The 18,479-nt window shown below is 47.7% G+C and overlaps 3 protein-coding genes across 10 annotated transcripts in view; 1 reads left to right on the forward strand and 2 right to left on the reverse strand.

Annotated features, from left to right (window-relative positions):
• LOC118230106 (probable palmitoyltransferase ZDHHC14) overlaps positions 1–289 on the reverse strand; it is a 29,124-nt gene extending 28,835 nt beyond the window's left edge. For both annotated transcript variants that reach the window (XM_035422881.1, XM_035422880.1), the window contains exon 1: positions 51–289. In XM_035422881.1, coding sequence (XP_035278772.1) covers positions 51–289 — 239 coding nt within the window. The remainder of the gene's footprint in view (positions 1–50) is intronic.
• A 1,788-nt stretch (positions 290–2,077) lies between these two features.
• tmem242 (transmembrane protein 242) lies at positions 2,078–8,005 on the forward strand. The gene is made up of 4 exons (XM_035422883.1): positions 2,078–2,266; positions 2,512–2,612; positions 4,986–5,123; positions 5,656–8,005. Exons 1-4 carry the CDS (start codon positions 2,170–2,172, stop codon positions 5,767–5,769), a joined length of 450 nt encoding a protein of 149 aa, XP_035278774.1. The 5' UTR covers positions 2,078–2,169; the 3' UTR covers positions 5,770–8,005.
• A 271-nt stretch (positions 8,006–8,276) lies between these two features.
• Positions 8,277–18,479, reverse strand: part of arid1b (AT rich interactive domain 1B (SWI1-like)) — a 113,924-nt gene continuing 103,721 nt past the window's right edge. For 4 of the 7 annotated variants that reach the window (XM_035422876.1, XM_035422875.1, XM_035422877.1 and 1 more), the window contains 8 exons: positions 15,446–15,584; positions 14,190–14,344; positions 13,715–13,862; positions 13,027–13,146; positions 12,646–12,724; positions 11,217–12,006; positions 10,509–10,639; positions 8,277–10,233 (listed from right to left, as the gene is read on the reverse strand). In XM_035422876.1, the coding sequence (XP_035278767.1) occupies positions 8,323–10,233; positions 10,509–10,639; positions 11,217–12,006; positions 12,646–12,724; positions 13,027–13,146; positions 13,715–13,862; positions 14,190–14,344; positions 15,446–15,584 (3,473 nt within the window). In that variant the 3' untranslated portion in view covers positions 8,277–8,322. The remainder of the gene's footprint in view (positions 10,234–10,508; positions 10,640–11,216; positions 12,007–12,645; positions 12,725–13,026; positions 13,147–13,714; positions 13,863–14,189; positions 14,345–15,445; positions 15,585–18,479) is intronic. The other 3 variants (XM_035422879.1, XM_035422874.1, XM_035422878.1) reach the window with 2 other exon arrangements.

Genomic DNA, 18,479 nt, shown 5'->3' on the forward strand with positions numbered 1-18,479 from the left:
GAGATTTCCCTTGGTGTTTATATACATCTCCTTGCACTATAAACACTTACTCGAAAGCGAAGAAAAGTCCGCTGGTGACCACGATGAGGACCAATGTGAGGTAGAAGACACCGGTCTGCTTTGCCATCATGATCCTCCCATTGCAATAAAATTTATTCCGACCGGGGAAGGCTTGCCACTTCCTCGTGGGGATCTTTTTCTTGTGCGGGGTCTCCATGGGCGAGGAGCTGTGCGTGCTAATCTGACTGTACTCGCACTCTCTCATGGGCTCAGCAACCCTGAGGTGCATCGACCGACAAAGGTGTTCTCCTTTCCACGATTCGACGAGTCCAGCGATACAATTGTTCAAATATCTAATCGATATCGATACAAATATCAAAATTGTTCATTTACATATATTCAGGGCAAAGACTGCAACACCAGTAAAACATATGGACTACATAAAATATAGCAAGTCTTAAATACATTTCCTATAAATTGTCTCTGGAATAAACTTGCCACTACACGACTCAGACTGGAAGTTAGAAAACACGCTAATTACGAACCACAAAAACAACCGCTAATTATTACATCGTCTCAGCTAGCTAGAAAAGTACTGCATTAATAGACAGTGTTAAATGCTGAAAAAATGTTTACAAGCAGTAACTCAAGCAATGACTTTCTTAGCTGGTTTTCACATCTCGTGAACCAGAACTTGTATTGCAATAAAAGCCAGGCAGCTAGACATCTGTACTTACAGCCAATAAGTAACGTTACTGAAACCAATTGATTTTGTTGGACACCTTATTTGTTTAAGTAATTCTTTCATTTTATTTCTGATCTCACAAACCATACCAACATTAGACATAGTCCAATTAGAAAGCAAAACTAAACGGTGTTTGTCACGTCCGCTCCTTACTCCAAGTTCGGAATTTGACAATATAAACTGGCTAGCCCTTGAACTGTCGTCGACTACATTTTCATAATAACTTGCTAACGTCAGAGGCGAATAGCTATCCGACGTTTGCTTTCTAAATTTCAAATCGACATCAAGAAAGCAACAATTATTGAGGATCTCGGTTCTACAGCTATGCTTTCACCAAGTCTGCGTTCGTGTTCTTTTGTTAAATGGAAAACTGAAATCCAGAGTGAGAGGCACAGCACGGAAACCCTCCATACTTTCTTGTCTCTTCGCTCTCCTGTTCAAATACAGCACGTCCTTCAGAGATTGTCCTTGTTATTGCATTATTTTATCCAGGTTTGTTGCGAGCAGCCATTAAAATTAAGCACATCGTCGCACCAGAGTTAGGAAAATAATCTGTATACGCACGAAACCTGCTCATTCATGTACTGATGGTCACATCCCCACCACTTAACTAGCTATATCGTAATGAAATACAATAGTTCAAACTGTAGCCTCAGAACAGTACTGAAAAGCACTCGCTCTCAATACAGCTTAAAATAAAAATACCGCTCACGGGCTCTCTCTAGAGTTAGTACCACACATATCCCCGCAATCGGGGCAGTCGCTCATTATATTCCACGTCTTCCTGAAATTTCAAAATTTGAAGTGAGTGAATACACCCAAAATAGAAATGTCCCCGTCCAATAGAAAACACATTTGCTCTACCACGGAGGTAGACAGCCCGCCACCCGTCCTCCCAGACATTTAACATAAAAGAACAAGCGACAAGTCACGCATAGAATTACGGTAATTGTAGTATTCTGCTGAAAAATAATCATTTTTGAACTACAAATCCCAATCAAACGCAACAAAAATTGCTGCTTTTCACAGTGAATTAAACATGATCATTTATGCATATGTTTTAAAACTAGCAACATGAAGCAAGTAAATAATTGAAAATGCTAATTTCCGATTTAAATTTTTTCAACCAAACAATAGTTCTCAGTACCACGCTATCTTTTGGTAGGCTACTAGAGACTAACTATTAGCTTGCTGAATGAGATGACTCGTAATCATTTAAAAGGACCTCGTTACATGATGAATATTTAAGCGACCACAAACTGCATACCGTCACGTATTATAAAATGTTTATTTTTTTAAGGTAAGTAACGATACATTAACATAGACGCGATTTGTCACCACAAAGGTAGTAAGTCAAAATACGTTAGCTACAAGGTTCCTACTTTATGGCCTTCGGAAGGTTTTAACTGAGGGACTTGTTCAAAATGACAGCAGAAAAGGAGGGCACGTTTTCGAAAGTCACTGACTGTACTGCAGTTAATGTTATAAGGGACGAAGATAACAAACTGCTATTCATTAAAGGTTAGTTCTGCATGTTGATATGTTTCTTCACAAAACGAATATTTGCCTTTTTGAGTTGTGTCGTCCAAGCTGTCTATTCATTAGCTAGCTAGCTAGCTATTGTACTTGTCCAAGCCAGCGATGAACGTGAACTCTTTGAGTACTGTCTACTCTCCACCAGGAAAATAAAACAAGTTTGGTATTCTACATTTGTAGTGACGCCCCAGAATAAATAACCGGTGGTCTATCTCAACTCTGTTTTTTAGGTGGCGCATTTCTGACCACTGTGGCTGTAGCTGGCATGGTGGCAGGGTTTGGTACGACCTTGGCCATGGCAAAGAAGAAAAGCCCGGAATGGTTTAGCAAGGTAAGGTTGTGGTGGAGTTGTATTTTAACACGGCGCAGAGGGAGCACATGGAGTAACGACGTTGTCAAAAAAAATCGCATTGATCATATATTTGGATTCTGCCTCAAATCACGCTGTCAATAAGCCCGACTAAGCAGAACCCAAATCTTACAGATCTTAATGACCATCTATTTTTTCGATGTCGGGGCAGGAAGCATCCCTTCTAGTCGTTCAGATATGGCAATCTTAGCTTACAGTTTGCTTGCAGGCATTACTAGCCAATGAAATAATTGTCCCCATCTTACGGCTATCAAGCGTATCGAGGCCTCGCTGTGTCGATAAGCGGAACCTCTATCGTTTTTAAATGGTTGTTACACGATTATGTTAAAGACAGACAAATGGCAACGTTAAATGGTTAAGAACTGAGTTTTTCTATTCTTATATTTTGTAATACATAACTATAAGAATATATTTATTTCAAAGCACCATTTTTATGTGTCATATTTAGACGTGCACTTGCCTAAACATTTGTATTTGAAGGATTTGAAATACTTGTAATTGTATTTAAAAATATTAAAGTGCTACCATCCCTGGGGGCATTCATAAAAGTTATATGAGCTGTTACTTTGGATTTAAAGGCTGACATCAGCTTATGTACCCCCTCCACACACAAGCACAAATACACATGCAGCCTAATTAAATGAAGGGCATAGCGCGTCATACTTTTTTTTGGAAATCAAACACAAGACTTGGTTTAAAAATGTTGTGTTGAGTTATTTTCATCGAAGACATAGTCTGGGGGAATACACAGTGCGCTCTTTGTGTTTTAAGTGTCTATTTTTAAACCACAGTTCCAGCGTGGTAAACATCCAGTTGCGACAAATAGCCAGTGGCTTTAATGCCGCAAAATTGGATTTTGTACAGAGAGGTATGTGATTGTGAGGCCATCACAAATTAGATGAGAGCAACACAAGAAGTGCCTGATGAGTCCAAGAGGTCTGTGACCAAAAATTTAAGACCAGTGCTGAAACACTGCCACTGTAGGGATATGACTCAATGAGGTATGTCCCTACAGTGTTAGTGTTTCAGCATTGGTCAGAACACAAATTGTTTCAATGTCTTCATTTTTGGTCATATTCACATCTCCTTGATCATCTTTGATCAGACTGCAAAAACTGCCTCTTCTTCGCTGTGCTTCTGTGAAGGATGTTCCTCGTAGATCATTTCTAGACTGGATGGCAACATCTTCATATAACAGAAACAAATAGCTAGGTATACATTTGCACATGAATGTACATGAAGCTACATTTAGCAGCAGTAGATGGGAAATAAATACCTGGGTCAGATAGATGCTTGAGTTTGAAATTTACAGATTTAGGCTAGTTAACAATTTACAGAGTTGCATCATACACTGTTGCATTTGAACAACCACAGCCTTTTCTTTAACCATTAAATCTGAACTTGTTAATAGGTTCAAAACCCAAGTCCTAACCAGGCTTCAAACTCATACCCTTCAGGTCTAGTGTCCTGACTATGGATTTGCTGTGTTGCCTAAATTTAGCATTTTATACAAAAGTAAAATGTATATTTTTTAAAAAGGTTACAGTATGAACATTAGATGACACCATGTACAGTAAAAGAAGGCAATGTTTTGACTTTTTGATTTGTGCATGAAAGCAAAGCTCTTAAAATGCCCAGACATACGGTCTCATTCCTGAGTGCCACAAGTATCATGCTAAAAATACTCAATCTAATCAACTTCCAAGAAAAAAAAAACATGGTAATGACATTAAAACAAGTAATAAAGTTAGAGGTTATGTCTGTGCATTTTCCATGGGAACTAGGACTGTTTTTGAAAGGACATAACTGTAAATCGAAGGTAATTTACTTATTTTTGTCAGTTTTGATGGCTCGGGGCCCAGATATTTGAAATAAATTAGCACATCTTAAAAGATCCATTTTCTGCATGATGCTAATTAGATTCAGTGAGTGGAACCTTTGTCTCATGGCCTGTGGTCCCAAGTGTTCATAGTCGTGTGTCATGATTACTACACTGTTATTGAGGCAATGGAATCATTATTTTCTCCCACCAATCAATTTTCCCGACCCTAATATATAGTGATAAAACAACCTTTGAAAGGAGTTTGATTCTCATAATTGTAAGGATGAGTTTATAATGGTTCTACTGGTTTGGCTTAAAAAGCCAGGTTTTTGATTGTTTTGGAAAGCTAAAATCTAAAACCTGCCAAAAGTGAAAGCTATCTTTTCTGAAGTCTTTAAATATGGACTTAGAGACATTATAACGTGTCAAAAATGGATGTGTATAAAAAAAATTGAAAGTGTATTTGCGCTGCAGTAAATCTCACGGAAGTCTCTCCTCTTCCTCTTTGGTAGGGTGTGACGGCCACTGCAGCAGCGCCACAGAGTGGCGCATCCTTGGCATTGCGGGCTCTGGGCTGGGGGTCACTGTACGCCTGGTGTGGGGTGGGCCTGCTCAGTTTCACCGTTTGGAAGGCTCTGGGAGTCCACAGCGTAAGCAGACAGTTTGCACCCACGTGTTCACAGTGAGGGCTCTGAGTAATGGCGCTACGCTAAAGTAGATCCCCGTGCTCTTGACTGAAGTGATTGTTTAGAAAAGCAGAACGTTTTTAAGCAGCTAATACACTGTTACACTGACAAGGGTCTACATGTAAATCCTGAGGTTTCCAAATGTATCACTTTGAGAACATGGTGCATGTGGACAGGGCTGCCTTAAAGGGAAGGGGGGTGGGGGGGGGCGGGCACTATTACCGGGCTCTGGAGGAAGGGGGTGGTGGCAATGGTCTGTGAACTTGCGATAAATATTTTTGTTCCAGGCACAGGAATAATATAACTTTGTCCCAGGCCCTGGAATTTTACCCGGCAACCCTGCATGTGAAAGCCCTCGTTTTTCACAGTAGTGGAAACGTGTTTATAACACAGAGCTTTTAAGACTGCACAGCTGCATGCATGAGTAAATGGTATGCAAACACAATGTAACAGCTGACAAATTCGAGCTTAACCACAAAGTCGACGTCTTTCGCAGCTGACGGAGTTCCGACAGAAGATGCAGTCCATATTCCCGGCTATCCCAAAAAAGGAGGAAGGGCAAGCCAACGCAGAGCCCGTCGACTGGGAGTCGCTGTTCCAGTCCAAATGAGAAGACGGGACGTTCATCCCAGGGCTGGGGGCTGGTGTATATCACACACACATACAGACGATATGAACATCAGTAACTGCAGCTGATGGAATGAGATGGCCTGTCTGGATGTTGAAGCCCTATACTGAGAGGACAGCGCCCCCTAGCTGTACCTGTGCCACAGTGAAACCCTGCCGTTGGTTATTGGTCCTGTCAACTGCCGTTTGGTTGAACCTGACCGAGAATGACTACAAGTTAGCGTTTTCACAAGCTGGAAGTTTGGGCCAGTCACGTTTAGGGAGGGCCTACTAGGTGCAATGTTGAAATGACGTTGCTCCTTCTCTTAGTAGTGGGAGACAGTCAGTTGTTGGCTTTCATTGAGACTGATACTGTATCCATGTTTAATCTGTACAGTTTTGCTTGTGTATTTAAATGAGTAATGGAGGCTTCTTGTTTTATGTGTGACGTCAAGGCTGTGCTGAACAGGTGCAACGATGTAAATGGCACCACAGTGAATGTACTCAAAGGATGAGTGTTACGAGTCAAAGAAGCTGGTGTATTTCTGGGTGCTGGAAGTGAGGGACTGAAATTCTTGTCACCTTAGTTCAGTTACAATCAGGTTTTGATTTTTCTCCTGGCTGATTCACTGCACTGGACTGTCATTAAAATGTACAGTCCCCATTCTCCCCAGTATTTTGTTGGGACTGATTTGTGAAATGCACGTGATGCCGCACATTCACTAAACCTGGAAAAAGTGACCATTTACCGAGGTTTTATTTCCTGTCTCCGGACTACACTTCCCATCCAGCACCTGTTCACTCTGTAGCAGAGCTACCTTTCAGTTTCATCTTTTAGCCCGATTCATTTTGGTTCTTGGAAGTAACAGTGTAATTAAACCCACAGTTGCTTTAGGTACACAGAACACCCTGAACAGGGTCTGAATGGAAAGCTGGATTATAGCGATTTGCCAAATCCTGATGTGAAATCAGTGGAATGAAACAATATGCACAGTTTAGTATGCTATCTAGTACTGTGTGTTCCTGGGTGTTTGGCTGTAGATAATGGAACTATGTCTTTGAAGGCCAAACAGGGACTTTCTACTCCAGCAGTCCTTTTCACCATTTCAGTGAAAAGGCTCAAATAAGAAAGCAATCAAAAACGTCCTTCACAGTGACAAGATTTAATGTACATTTATTCTTAACATGTGGAACATATAGTATAAAGATTTTATACTGAATAAATGATGTTCATTGAGTCAGCGGAAAGAGACTTTACAGTTTTTACATGTTTTTCTGTCATTACTACATTATGTTGGAATACAGTTACGCCCATTTGCATCACTGAAGGGAGAAAATAAATATTTTGATTCGTTTTTGTGTCTTTTGTAACCTCAACTAATCCCCCCACATTAACTAGTACTCACTCCCACATCTGGTCAACAGAGCTGTCCACTACAGAACAGAACACACAGGAACTTTTTACATACAAGGGATCTTTACCCTCATTTGAAGATATGACCAAAATAAAATTGTGTAATAAAATTATTAACAGTTACAAAGGAGGGTTTTTTTTTAGCCTCACTTTGCAGTTATACAACACCTTTTTTTTTTTTTTAAAAAAAGAAAAGAATGAAGTAAATTTAAAATAAAATAAAAAAAGAAATGGTGAGGGCATGTCCAATGCACAACTTCTATATACATATCAGCCCATGGGCAAAGTAGAAAATGATAGCACTCTAATACAGGTTCTTAAAGAAACGGTTCCTCCGTGGAAGCTTTCTGCAGCTGTGGTTGGGCTAACGAGGAAGCATGTCACTTTAACAAACCGAAGACTGTTTTCCTTTCGTCTGATAGGCTGACAACACTGGTGGGTCAAAATCATGTATTGCATGGTGTAAAAAAAAAAAAAAAGAAAAAAAAATTCACAACTGTCAGTATATCCCCTCCTCGCTTACCCACCCCAAAAAAGGCCAACTTGCACTAAAATCCTATTGCACAACTCATTTTTTTTCAGAGACAGACACATTTATACAAGAGTAAAATCAGTGTTCTTTATCCCCACATGTGGCAAGAAAAGTTCTATCTACAATATTTCTCACAATTTAAATAAATCTGCTTCCCAAAAACAAAACCACAGAGAAATATGTATGAACAATTATAAAAACTCCGAGACATTTAAAAGAAAGGGCAAGACAAAGAGAACCAAAGGAACCCTATTCAAAATTAGGCATTGATTTTTGGTTACATGAAAAAAAAAAGAGGACGAAAATACTTAAAAACATAAAATGGCAAGTATTAAATATTTGTATTAAAATGATTTTTTAAAAATTCCAAAACGAAATTCTGAATGGGGCAGAGGAGCTATATCTGTATTTATACATATATATATTCATTTATTTAAAAAAAATTGCATGTTTTTTTTTTGTTTGTTTTTTTATTTAAATAAAAATATAATACCACTAATAATGCGTGCCTCTTCGCTTTTGCTCTGTCCGGGCTCCCCCCCCTCCCCAGCCCCCCCCTCCCGCTCCCCCTCCCCCTCCCCCCCAGCCCTGGTCCTCCTCCGCAGCGCCTGTCACGAGCGGCCCAGCTTGAAGAGCACCTCGCACATGACGGCGGCCACGGCCGAGTTCAGGACGGAGGAGATGGCGATGTCCAGCAGCCGGCCCTCGTAGAGGACGAACTCGGGCCGGTTCTCCTCCACGCGGGCCATGGCCAGGAGCGCCTTGGCGGCCCGGCACATCATGTTGACGCTGGGCGGCTCGCCGTGGTGGCCCGGGTGGAGCAGGCCGTGGTGCTGGCCCTGCTGGTACTGGGCCACCGACATGGCCACGCTGTCCTCCAGGAAGCCGATCAGGTTGCCGATGCTGCCCTTCTGCAGCGCGATGGCGCGCGCCGCGGGGCCGTCGCCCAGCGCCATGTTGGAGAGCACCGCCACCGCCATCTCCCGGCACACCTGGCTCCGCCGGTCGCCCACGTGGCGCACCAGCGCCGCGTAGAGCCGCTCCTGGCGGGTGAAGGGGGGCGTGGCCAGCAGGAGGTCCACGTTGTTGTCCAGGACGCTCAGCTTGCACAGGCACTCCAGCACCAGCCTCTGCGGGGTGAGGGCGGAGTTGGGCCCCGCCCCCGGGAAGGGGTCCTGAGACTCGGCCGAGGGGCACACCATCCAGTGCAGCAGGCCGTCCAGGATGGGCAGGCAGATGCTCTCCGGGTAGAGCGACAGGTCCAGCTGGCCGGACATGTTGGCCAGGGTCACCATGGTGTTCTCGCGCAGCGTGGACAGGCAGTCCCACCACCACTCGTCCTTGCTGCAGGCCACGCCCCTCTCGCGCTCCTCCTCCCGCTGGTAGGTCTGCGGCGCCCTCTTCCTCTCCGGGTGCTCGTGGTGCAGCAGGACCAGCTTGCCCAGGATGAGCACCAGGCCCGGGTGGCGGGACATCTCGGCGTCGTTGCCGGGCACGAAGGAGAGGCCGCGCACCACGTTGGAGACGCAGACGCAGCGCTTGGCCAGCGCGTCCTGCCAGGCGGCGGCCGTGGAGAGCGGCGCCTCGTCCCAGGAGCGCGGCTCGTCCTCCAGGAGGGTGACGCGGCGCCGGCTCTCCTCCAGGCGGCTGCGGAAGGGGAAGGCCCGCCCGCGCCCGGGCCCCGGGGCCCCCCCCTCCTCCTCCTCCTCCCCCTCCCCCTCCTCCTCCTCCTCCTCCGACAGGGCCGGCGGGCGGGCGCACAGCACGTCGTCCATGGTGGCCGTGATGCCGCCCTCCGCCTGCCTCCCCTCCCCGCCACCCTCCTTCTCCTCATCGTCTCCTCCTGGCTTGGTGCCCTCCTGCTCTCCCGGTGCCCCCCTGGCGGCGGTGGCGGGCGCCTGGCTCCTCCTCTCGAAGTGGGTCTGGATGTGGGCGGTGGAGTCTCCGCCCCCGGCCTGCCAGTGCAGCAGGCCGCTGGTGAACTCCTGCACGAGGCCCAGCCGGTCCGAGTCGTCCTCGGCGGGGTTCCCCCGCGCCCCGCCCCCACCCTCCTCCTCCTCCTCCTCCTCCTCCTGCACCTTCAGGGGCAGCCGGTCGTACTTGCTGGCCTGCTTGGGCCTCGGCTCCTGGGCTTTCGCCGGCTGCTCCGCGGGGGTCTCCGGGCTCTCCGCGCGCTGCTCGCCCTCCTTCTCCACCTCCTCCTCCACCTCCTCCTCCTTTACGGGTGCCTCGAGCGGACGCTCCTCCTTCCTGGCCTCTGGCTCCGCCTCCTCGGCTTTGGGAGGGGCCTCCTCCGGCCCCGCCTCCGGCTTCGCCTCCTCCGTCGCCGCCTCCGGCTCCGATTCGCAGTCCTCTTCCGGGCTGGCGGGCTCCTCCTCTTCCTCCTCCTCCTCGGGACAGTAGGCGGGTCCCAGCAGGGTCTTCTGGCCGATGGTGCCCACCTCGTACTCCTCCAGGATTCCGAAAATCTCAATCAGGCACCTCCTGAAGTATTCCACAATCAGCTCCAGGAATCCAGGCAACTGGATGAAAAAACAACGAGAAATGTTAAAATTCCCTTTACCATTGACCAAAGCTGTGGATGAAGGTCCACTGACCATGGACGACAGGTCTTAACCAATTAGCATCCACAGACCAGACCAATCAACAGAGACTAGGATCGGCTAAAGCCCAATAACGACACATTATGCAAATTATAAGGTAATTACATCAGTAATAGCAGTATATTAATGCTTAACCCCAGCGCTCTGTTGGGAGCAGTGGGATGAATACACTTGTTTCTGAGATAGCGCCCCACCTGGGAGAGGGTGAAGGAGCTCACGGTGTTGTCGTCAAACAGCAGGATGTTGATGGTGTCCAGCGCCCAGGTGCTCTCCGCAAGCAGGCCGGACTTGAGTGACATCATCACACGCCAAGCCTCTGGGGTTCCTGTAAAGAGGTCAGGGGTTATTCAGAGTTCATTTTGGACAGGAACAGACCGCACTCATTTCCAGTCTTTTGGGTTGAAAAAGAGGTGCGTAGAATTCAGTAAATACGTTCATAAATGATCAGCATTTATGTTTTTTGGTTAAGGTGGGTTAAGAAGTCAAGTGTTCTGAGATACTGATGACATTGTGAAGGCTTGTACACATATCTCTGCCACAGCTGTGCAGGGTTCAAGACTAGCTTTTTTGGAACATTCTTTTCAAAGTTTTAAGTCAGTGTTCTAGAACTCCGTCAATTACCAGCAGCGATTGTTACATCAAAATCAGAATGTTCAGAACATTCTAATCACATATTTGTGATCTCACACCTTAAAAGGTAAATCACATAGGACCTAGCCATCAGCTTTCAGTCTGTAAGCTGAAGAAGAAGCAGAGCAGACTGAAATCACACCCGTTTCTAATGGGGCCTCAGTTTTACCAAATACTGTAGCACACACCACTCAGAACAATTCAGATTTCCAGCACAATTCAGAGTGGACTGAGGAAGGAACAGGATTAGCCGGGAGAAAAGCAGAGCCTACCGGTGTCCTTGGAGGTGAGCTTGCGGCGGGACTTGAGCAGGGGCTGGGTGGCCTCCACGCAGCCGGGGGGGAAGCAGACCTCGCGCTGGCCGGCCTGTGGGGCCGGGCCGAGGGGGCCCCCCACCTGGGGGCCGGGCATGGGCATCCCGCCCTTGCCCATCTTCATGGAGGCCATGAAGTGGGCCTTGTTGGGGGACATGTGGGCCTCCATGGACCTCTGGAAGGAGGCGGGGCTGGAGGCGCGGGAGGTGTGGTTGGGTATGGCCGGGGGCGTCTGGTAGGACGAGGGCGGTGGCCGGGTGGTCATGGTGGGCATGGGGCTGGAGGAGGAAGAGGAGGAGGAGGAGGGCAGGAAGGGGGACTGGCGCTGGCCCGGGTGGCGGGGCCAGGGGCCGTCCTGGGCGGGGGGGCGGCCCTCCATCTCGTCTCCCCGGCCCATGGCGGGGTAGGGGGGCCCCTGGCCCTGCCTGTTGGGGTAAGGGTAGGGCATGTCTGTCCTGCCGGGCCACATGTTGGGCTGGGGCCCCTCGCCGGAGCCGGAGGAGGGCGGGGGCGGCTGCAGCGGGGGCATGCCGTGCTGCGGGGGGGTCTGGCCCGCCCCCGGCATGCGCTCGCGCCCGTAGCCGTAGGGGAAGGAGCCCTGCATGGGCCGCCGCTCGTGGCCCAGGTAGCCGCCGCCGTACTGGCCGTACATGTCCGGCTGCTGCCCGGCGTACTGCATGTTGTAGACCTCGCCCTCGTGCCGCTTGGCCGGGGGGCCGTACATCCCGTCCATGGGCCGCTTGTAGCCCTGCGGGGACAGAGGGCAGGGCTGAGCTAAGCAGAGCTGAGCTGAGCTAAACTGAGGAGAGCTGAGCTGAGCTGAGATAAGCTGAGCTGAGATAAACTGAGCTGAGCTGAGCTGAGCTAAACTGAGCAGAGCTGAGCTAAACTGAGCTGAGCTGAGCTGAGCTAAACTGAGCAGAGCTGAGCTAAACTGAGCTGAGCAGAGCTGAGCTAAACTGAGCTGAACAGAGCTGAACAGAGCTGAACTGAGCTGAGCAAAGCTGAGCTGAGCTAAGCTAAACTGAGCAGAGCTGAGCTAAACTGAGCAGAGCTGAGCTGAGCTGAGCAGAGCTGAGCTAAACTGAGCAGAGCTGAACTGAGCTGAGCTAAATTGAGCAGAGCTGAGCAGAGCTGAGCTAAACTGAGCAAAGATGAACTGAGCTGAACTGAGTTGAACTGAGTTGAACAGAACCAAGCTGAACTGAACTGGTGTGAACTGAGCCGCGTCACCCTCCTGGAGGACGAGTTTTTAACTGAGTTGAGCTAAACTCTGTTGAACTGAGCTGAACCAAGTTGAACTGAAGGCTACAGGTGGTCTGTAGGTAGCTTTGTTTGTAATAATAATAATTCCAAAAGTACGACTGATGAGCGCCTGCTCTCTCACCTGTTGCTGAGGGAACATCCCGGGCTGGTGGGCCCCATACGGCATGCTGTGCGGGTACTGCTGTCCGTAGCCCTCGTGTCTGGAAAAGGAGCGGCAGTCTTAAGTACTGACACATTCACTACAGCCTGACTTAGACTGACCCATCAACTGACTGCCTATGAAACCTGAAGAAGTACAGTCAGCTAAGCATTATCAAGCTCCTCCTCATTGCTGTAGTGAAAATATACAGTATTAAACAGCCTCAAACCATGGTTAAAAAACTGGGAATACAATCAAAATGAGACCTTCAAAACGACAAACATTCAGAATTCAGAACAACCTTGATTCCCAAAGCATGTTTGAGTGAGGGATCGAGTGCCTGAGTGAGTAAGGGATTCTTACCTCTGCTGGGAGGGGTATCTGTTAGGGGAGTACATGCTTGGGTCGCTGCTGGCCGGTACCATGTTGTTCTGACCGCCGGGGGGAGCCATGCCTCCCTCTGGCCCCATCACATGGTCTGGTCTGGAGGACACAACACACAATCAGTCCACAGTTTTCTGGATCTAGCTGAGGCAATGCCTGCAATGGCAAATATCTTTATACTTTGCAAGGACTACACATGCTATTGAATGACATATTTGGAACCAGTACAAGACAAACAAAAAATTAATTTATTGTTAAATTGCCTTTAAGATTACGTAAATATTCTTCTGAAGTAGGACTTTGGTTATTTCGTTCACAGTTCTAATCGCGACAGTATTGGGGCCAATGAAAATTGGTGGCAGCATATCAATCATGTGTTTTCAGAAGTTTCTGCTGAAAAGCTAGAAAAGCTAGAAAAGCAGATACCTTTTCTGGAAAGCTTCCCAAAGTTCACCTCGGTAACATTACGTCAAACGCAGATGCAACAGACTGGCAGTAACCAGAGAACCCTATACCAGTGGGTACGAAACTGCTCGGGTTAAATACGCGACAGCTCAGTATTTCTGAATGTCACAGCAGGACGCAAGGCCGGGTGGCTACTGAGGACCAAATATACACTGGAGCCAGACACAGAGTTTAAGTTTTGATGGACGTCAGCGCCACCTACCTCCTGTCGTACCCAGGACCGTAGGGGTACTGCGGGCGCTGTCCCATCGCCAGGACAGACATGGGGCCCGAGGGGGGGCCCCTGCCGTACACGTCCTGCATTCCTCCGCTGGGCATGTGCCCCGGCATGAAGGGCTCGCCTGCACCTGCTAACGGAAACGAGAGGAGGACGGCCATTTACTGATCTGTGTGTGAGCATATACTGAAGAAGCCTACTGTTAGGGTGGTCATGCACGGTTTCTCCACTAGGGGGCAGCATTGTCATGCAGATTATCATCACTGACAGGCTGGGCTATGGTGTCCTGGCATTTAAAGGAAGTGAGCCATTACTTTGTAGAGAGAAGAGAATGGAGGGGGCTGTAAATCATAGACACTGCTAGGCTTAGTTTATGGGTAGTCTACCCCACACACGCACACATACCCCCATGTAAACGCACCCACACACAACACCCATGTAAACCCGCGAGCACACTCACCCTTCCTGGCGCTGGCCTCGTACTGCATCCTCATCAGGGCCTCTGGCGTGTTCCCTCCCTGCTGGTAGGGGGCGCCGGGGGTGAGGGAGCTGCGCTTCTGGAAGGCAGGGTCACTGACCTCTGAGAAGGGGTCCTGTACACTGATAGAGCTGCTCCTACAACACACACAGACAGGGAGGGAAGAGGGCTTCAGGAGTCTGAATCAGAGATCATGTCCTGTAATCTGAATCAGAGATCATCTCTTTTAATCTGAATCAGAGACCATTTTCTGTGCTCTGAATCTGAATCAGAGACTATCTTGTAATCTGAATAAAACACATTTTCTGCAATCTGAATCAGAGACCATGTTCTGTAATCTGAATCAGAGACCATTTTCTGCAATCTGAATCAGAGACCATCTTCCGTAATCTGAATCAGAGACCATCTGCTGAATCCGAATCAGAGACCATTTTCTCTAATCTGCATCCGAGACCATTTTCTGCAATCGGAATTATAGAAAATTTTCTGTAATCTGAAGTTGCATAAATATTACAGTACCTAAGGTACGTAAATACCTATTCATCAACTGATGTGTTATTTGCTATATCACATCACCTTTCATTTATATGACTTATAATAATATCCTTCTGATTCACAATGTGCTAAAAAAACAAGAAGTTAGCAATAGGGACACTTACAGTATGTTCTCAAAGCACTGTAAACTGTGTGTGGGTTGAAAATGCATTAACACAACGATCTGCAAACTTTATTTGCACTCTCAGCTTTAAACTGAACATGTTACATGCCACACTCCTACAGTACTTATGCGCTAAGTAATTGTGACTGCCTATTAGCAGGAGGATAATTGTTACAAATGCATGTTTGTTCATGCATACAAATGAACAAGGTATACCACGTTACTGTTCCCATTCAATTCAAATAGTCAACAGCTCCACTCGGATGCTAATGGACGTAGCCTAAACACATCAGTAACCCCATTAATGACTGTAAGAGTTAATTAACGCCACGGTACACCTACTGATTCTCCCCTTCCAGGTGGTACGCAATTGGAGTCACTCCAAACAAATAAATGGCACCTTGCACTCAAAGGACTGTGTACGACTCCAGCAAAATGCTTTTATTCTCTCTTTTATTCTCTTCCTTTTATCGAAGGAGCTAGTTTAAATGCTGCCTGGGGTATTTTTCATAATGTGTGGAGCCTCACACAACCACCACAGAAGAAGAGCACAGATGCCCCATCCCCCGCCCTCCCTTACCGGCTGCCTTGCATTGGGGTCCCCTGGCTGAGGGGGGTGGAGGCCGGGGTGGGGGGCTTCAGGTCGCCGGGCATCTCCGTCATCGAGCTGCTGCCCGTGGACTGGGGGGTCTGGGGACCCTGGAGGGACCCCGAATTAGCTGGAGAGAAAGAGAGAGAGAGGGGGAGCGGGGAAGAGGAGTGAAAAACGAGATAAATGAGGCGTCTCTCTCCTTCCTGGAAGGGAAGGCTGGTGCAAAAGGTAGAGCTTCTGCAGCGACGAAAGCGCTAGCTATCGTCAAAAGGGAGAAAAGGCGTATTCCGTTAAGTATCGCAAGTGAGCAAAGAGTGCTGCTCGCAGAGTCGAAGACGACTGTAGGTTACACTTACATTACAGTACAGCCATTTAGCAGATGCTCTTATCCAGAGAAACTTACACAACTTTCTTGACATAACATTTACATTGCATCCGTTTATACACCTGGATGTATACTGAAGGTTAAGTACATGGCTCAAGGCAGTACGACGGCAGTGTCCTACCCGGGAATCAAACCTGTGACCTTTAGGTTACAAGACCAATTCCTTACCCATTATGCTACACTGCCACCCAAGGTCTCTCAGGCTCAGAGCTCAGGCACCTTCACTGTGAAACCCACACACACACACACACACACACACACACAAGCCAGGGCCCCAGTATTGGCTGTGGAGCCAGACCCACAATGCCCTCTTCGGAGTGAAAAAAAAAAAATCACTTTATTACAGAGAAATAGCCACTATCAGACTGAGCTACGGCTATGCTGAAAAACCCCATTTTTATATGGGAGCTCGATAGCGCTCAGAAGTCAAGTGGGCCTCAGGGGGCTAACGGGTGGCTCGTCCAGCTGAGGGAAAAGCCCTACGGGGACGGGGCCCCGTGACCCGGCTGGGCGTCCTGCGGGGCGACACCCGGGGGGGGGGGGGGGGGGGGGGGGAGACGGGCTCGGTGGCTACGGTTGATCGGGTCCACGCCTCGAAGTGAAAGGCAGGAGCGGCGGTTGGCCGCAGGTGGTTCAGAACACGCACGTGCTAACGTGCTAAGCGCTTCTCCCACTGGAGGATTCGGCAGCGCTGCAATGGAACTTTGCATTAGCACCCCAGTTGCATAGTTTCAATAATATTGTGTACAGTAAGAAATAGACTCCATTTCCTGTAAGGTGGGGGGTTGGTCACAGATTCCTTGTACCTTAGATTACAAATCTGCACTAAGTCAATGACAGGTCCAACTGCATGGATGGCCATAAACTTCTTGTTTCATGTTTCATGTACACTCGCTGGTCTGCAAATGCTGTTAGCTGAGGTTAGCCAGGTCCACTTCTGCATAACAACGTCTGCTAAACGAATGCCATGTAATGCAATACATTCCTGACGAAAGTTAAGACGCACTGCTGCATAGCTCTGCAGGGAACTGAACTCAACTTCTGGAAGAGACACGTGTGCCCAGTAGACCCTTCTTGCCCTAGCAGCGGTGAGAGCAGTTTCTTAAATGCGTGCGGAGCCTTGGGTCGGTGTGCCTGAATCATTAATGCATTTGAGTGCGCACTGAAACCATTAGGGGAGAATACCAAACACCAGCGTGAATTTTTGATGCCGACCCAACTGGATGCCTTTTGTGCCAAAATGTGTCTACGAACAATAAGACTTTCGGGGACTAACTTATAAAAGTACTACCTCTTTGTGCTATTTTTAAAATACTTGTCAAATATCTTTAAGACATCAATAGCTTTTTTTTATCTACAATATTTTAAATGTGGCTTAAAATAGCTGTAGTTCTTATGACACCCATACCTGTAGAACATCGGATCTTACTTGAAATGCACTCCTATCATTATTTAACCCACATTAGATGACAATTCTATTTGACGTTTCTATTTAGAATAGCTATTAGCTAATTCTGTTTGTTTAATATAATAAGAGATTGTTCTTGAAGGAGCTTTTTCCACGTGCTGACTGCTTTCTGATCCAATGCCAGAGCAAGAGAAGCTATTTTAACCTGCAGCAGCACACGAAAAGGGTTCAGATGCAGCCTGCGTAACGCGCAGAGCAGCTTTCACGCACTTCCACCACTCCGAAAACGCAAACAGAACGGCTCGCTTCCGCAGCGACGCTAATCCCACCGAACACGCCCTAGGTTTATTTTCTGCTAAAAGATGCGGCGATCGCAGATGCACGCGTCAAACGCAACAAAGCTAAGTGGATCCGCGCGGTGTTTGCCCGTGTCTTCAGATCATCCCCAAACTTGTACAGACAAGAGGCGTCAGGACCCGCCGATGAACACAGACAGGAATACACACTCGATGCCACAGAGCACTGAAACGATCCTTTTTGAAATTTCGAGAGGAACAAACACACAAAAACAAATCAAATAAAAGCCTCCCTCTCTCTGGGAGCAGATACCAAACCACCGCCCCTAAAACAAGTCCAAGAAAGGACTAGGATGCAAGAAAAACAGACCCTAGCAAAAGCGTAATTTGCAGGAACTATTTTGAGCAAATGACCACAGCTGTATTAAGAAGTGGGGGTGGGCGAGGTTAATAATTCTAATTATCAGTACGGAACATCATTAGCAGCCTCTTCCTTTCTCTGAGGTAATACCAGGGAAAAAAAAAAATAATACGAATTGCGAATTGAGAATTCCCTGCCTCCATTTTACAGCAGCGGAGAGGGAGGAGAGCGACTCCAACAGACAAGAGAGGGAGAGGGAGAGGGAGGGGGGGGAAGAGCAAGAAAGAAAGAGAGAGAGAAAGAGAGAGGGGGAACGAAAGAGAGAACGAGAGAGCACGGGAGTGGGACGTGCGCTGGTGGGATTCTCTTTCGAGGAAATCCCCCGACGCGGAGCCGGCGGCCACGTCGCGTTCGAGCGGCGGAGGTAAACAATGCAGGGGTCAGGGGAGGTTAAGTGCGTCTGCATACCTCAGACGCCACCACACTCACGCACACACAGTGAACTCGAGTGCCCTCTGTTCTACATCAAGGGAGGGGGGGGGGGGGGGGGGGGGAGAGGGAGAGGGAGGGGG

Source organism: Anguilla anguilla, chromosome 6, assembly GCF_013347855.1.
Source record: "Anguilla anguilla isolate fAngAng1 chromosome 6, fAngAng1.pri, whole genome shotgun sequence".
In the NCBI taxonomy this organism is placed as follows: domain Eukaryota; kingdom Metazoa; phylum Chordata; class Actinopteri; order Anguilliformes; family Anguillidae; genus Anguilla; species Anguilla anguilla.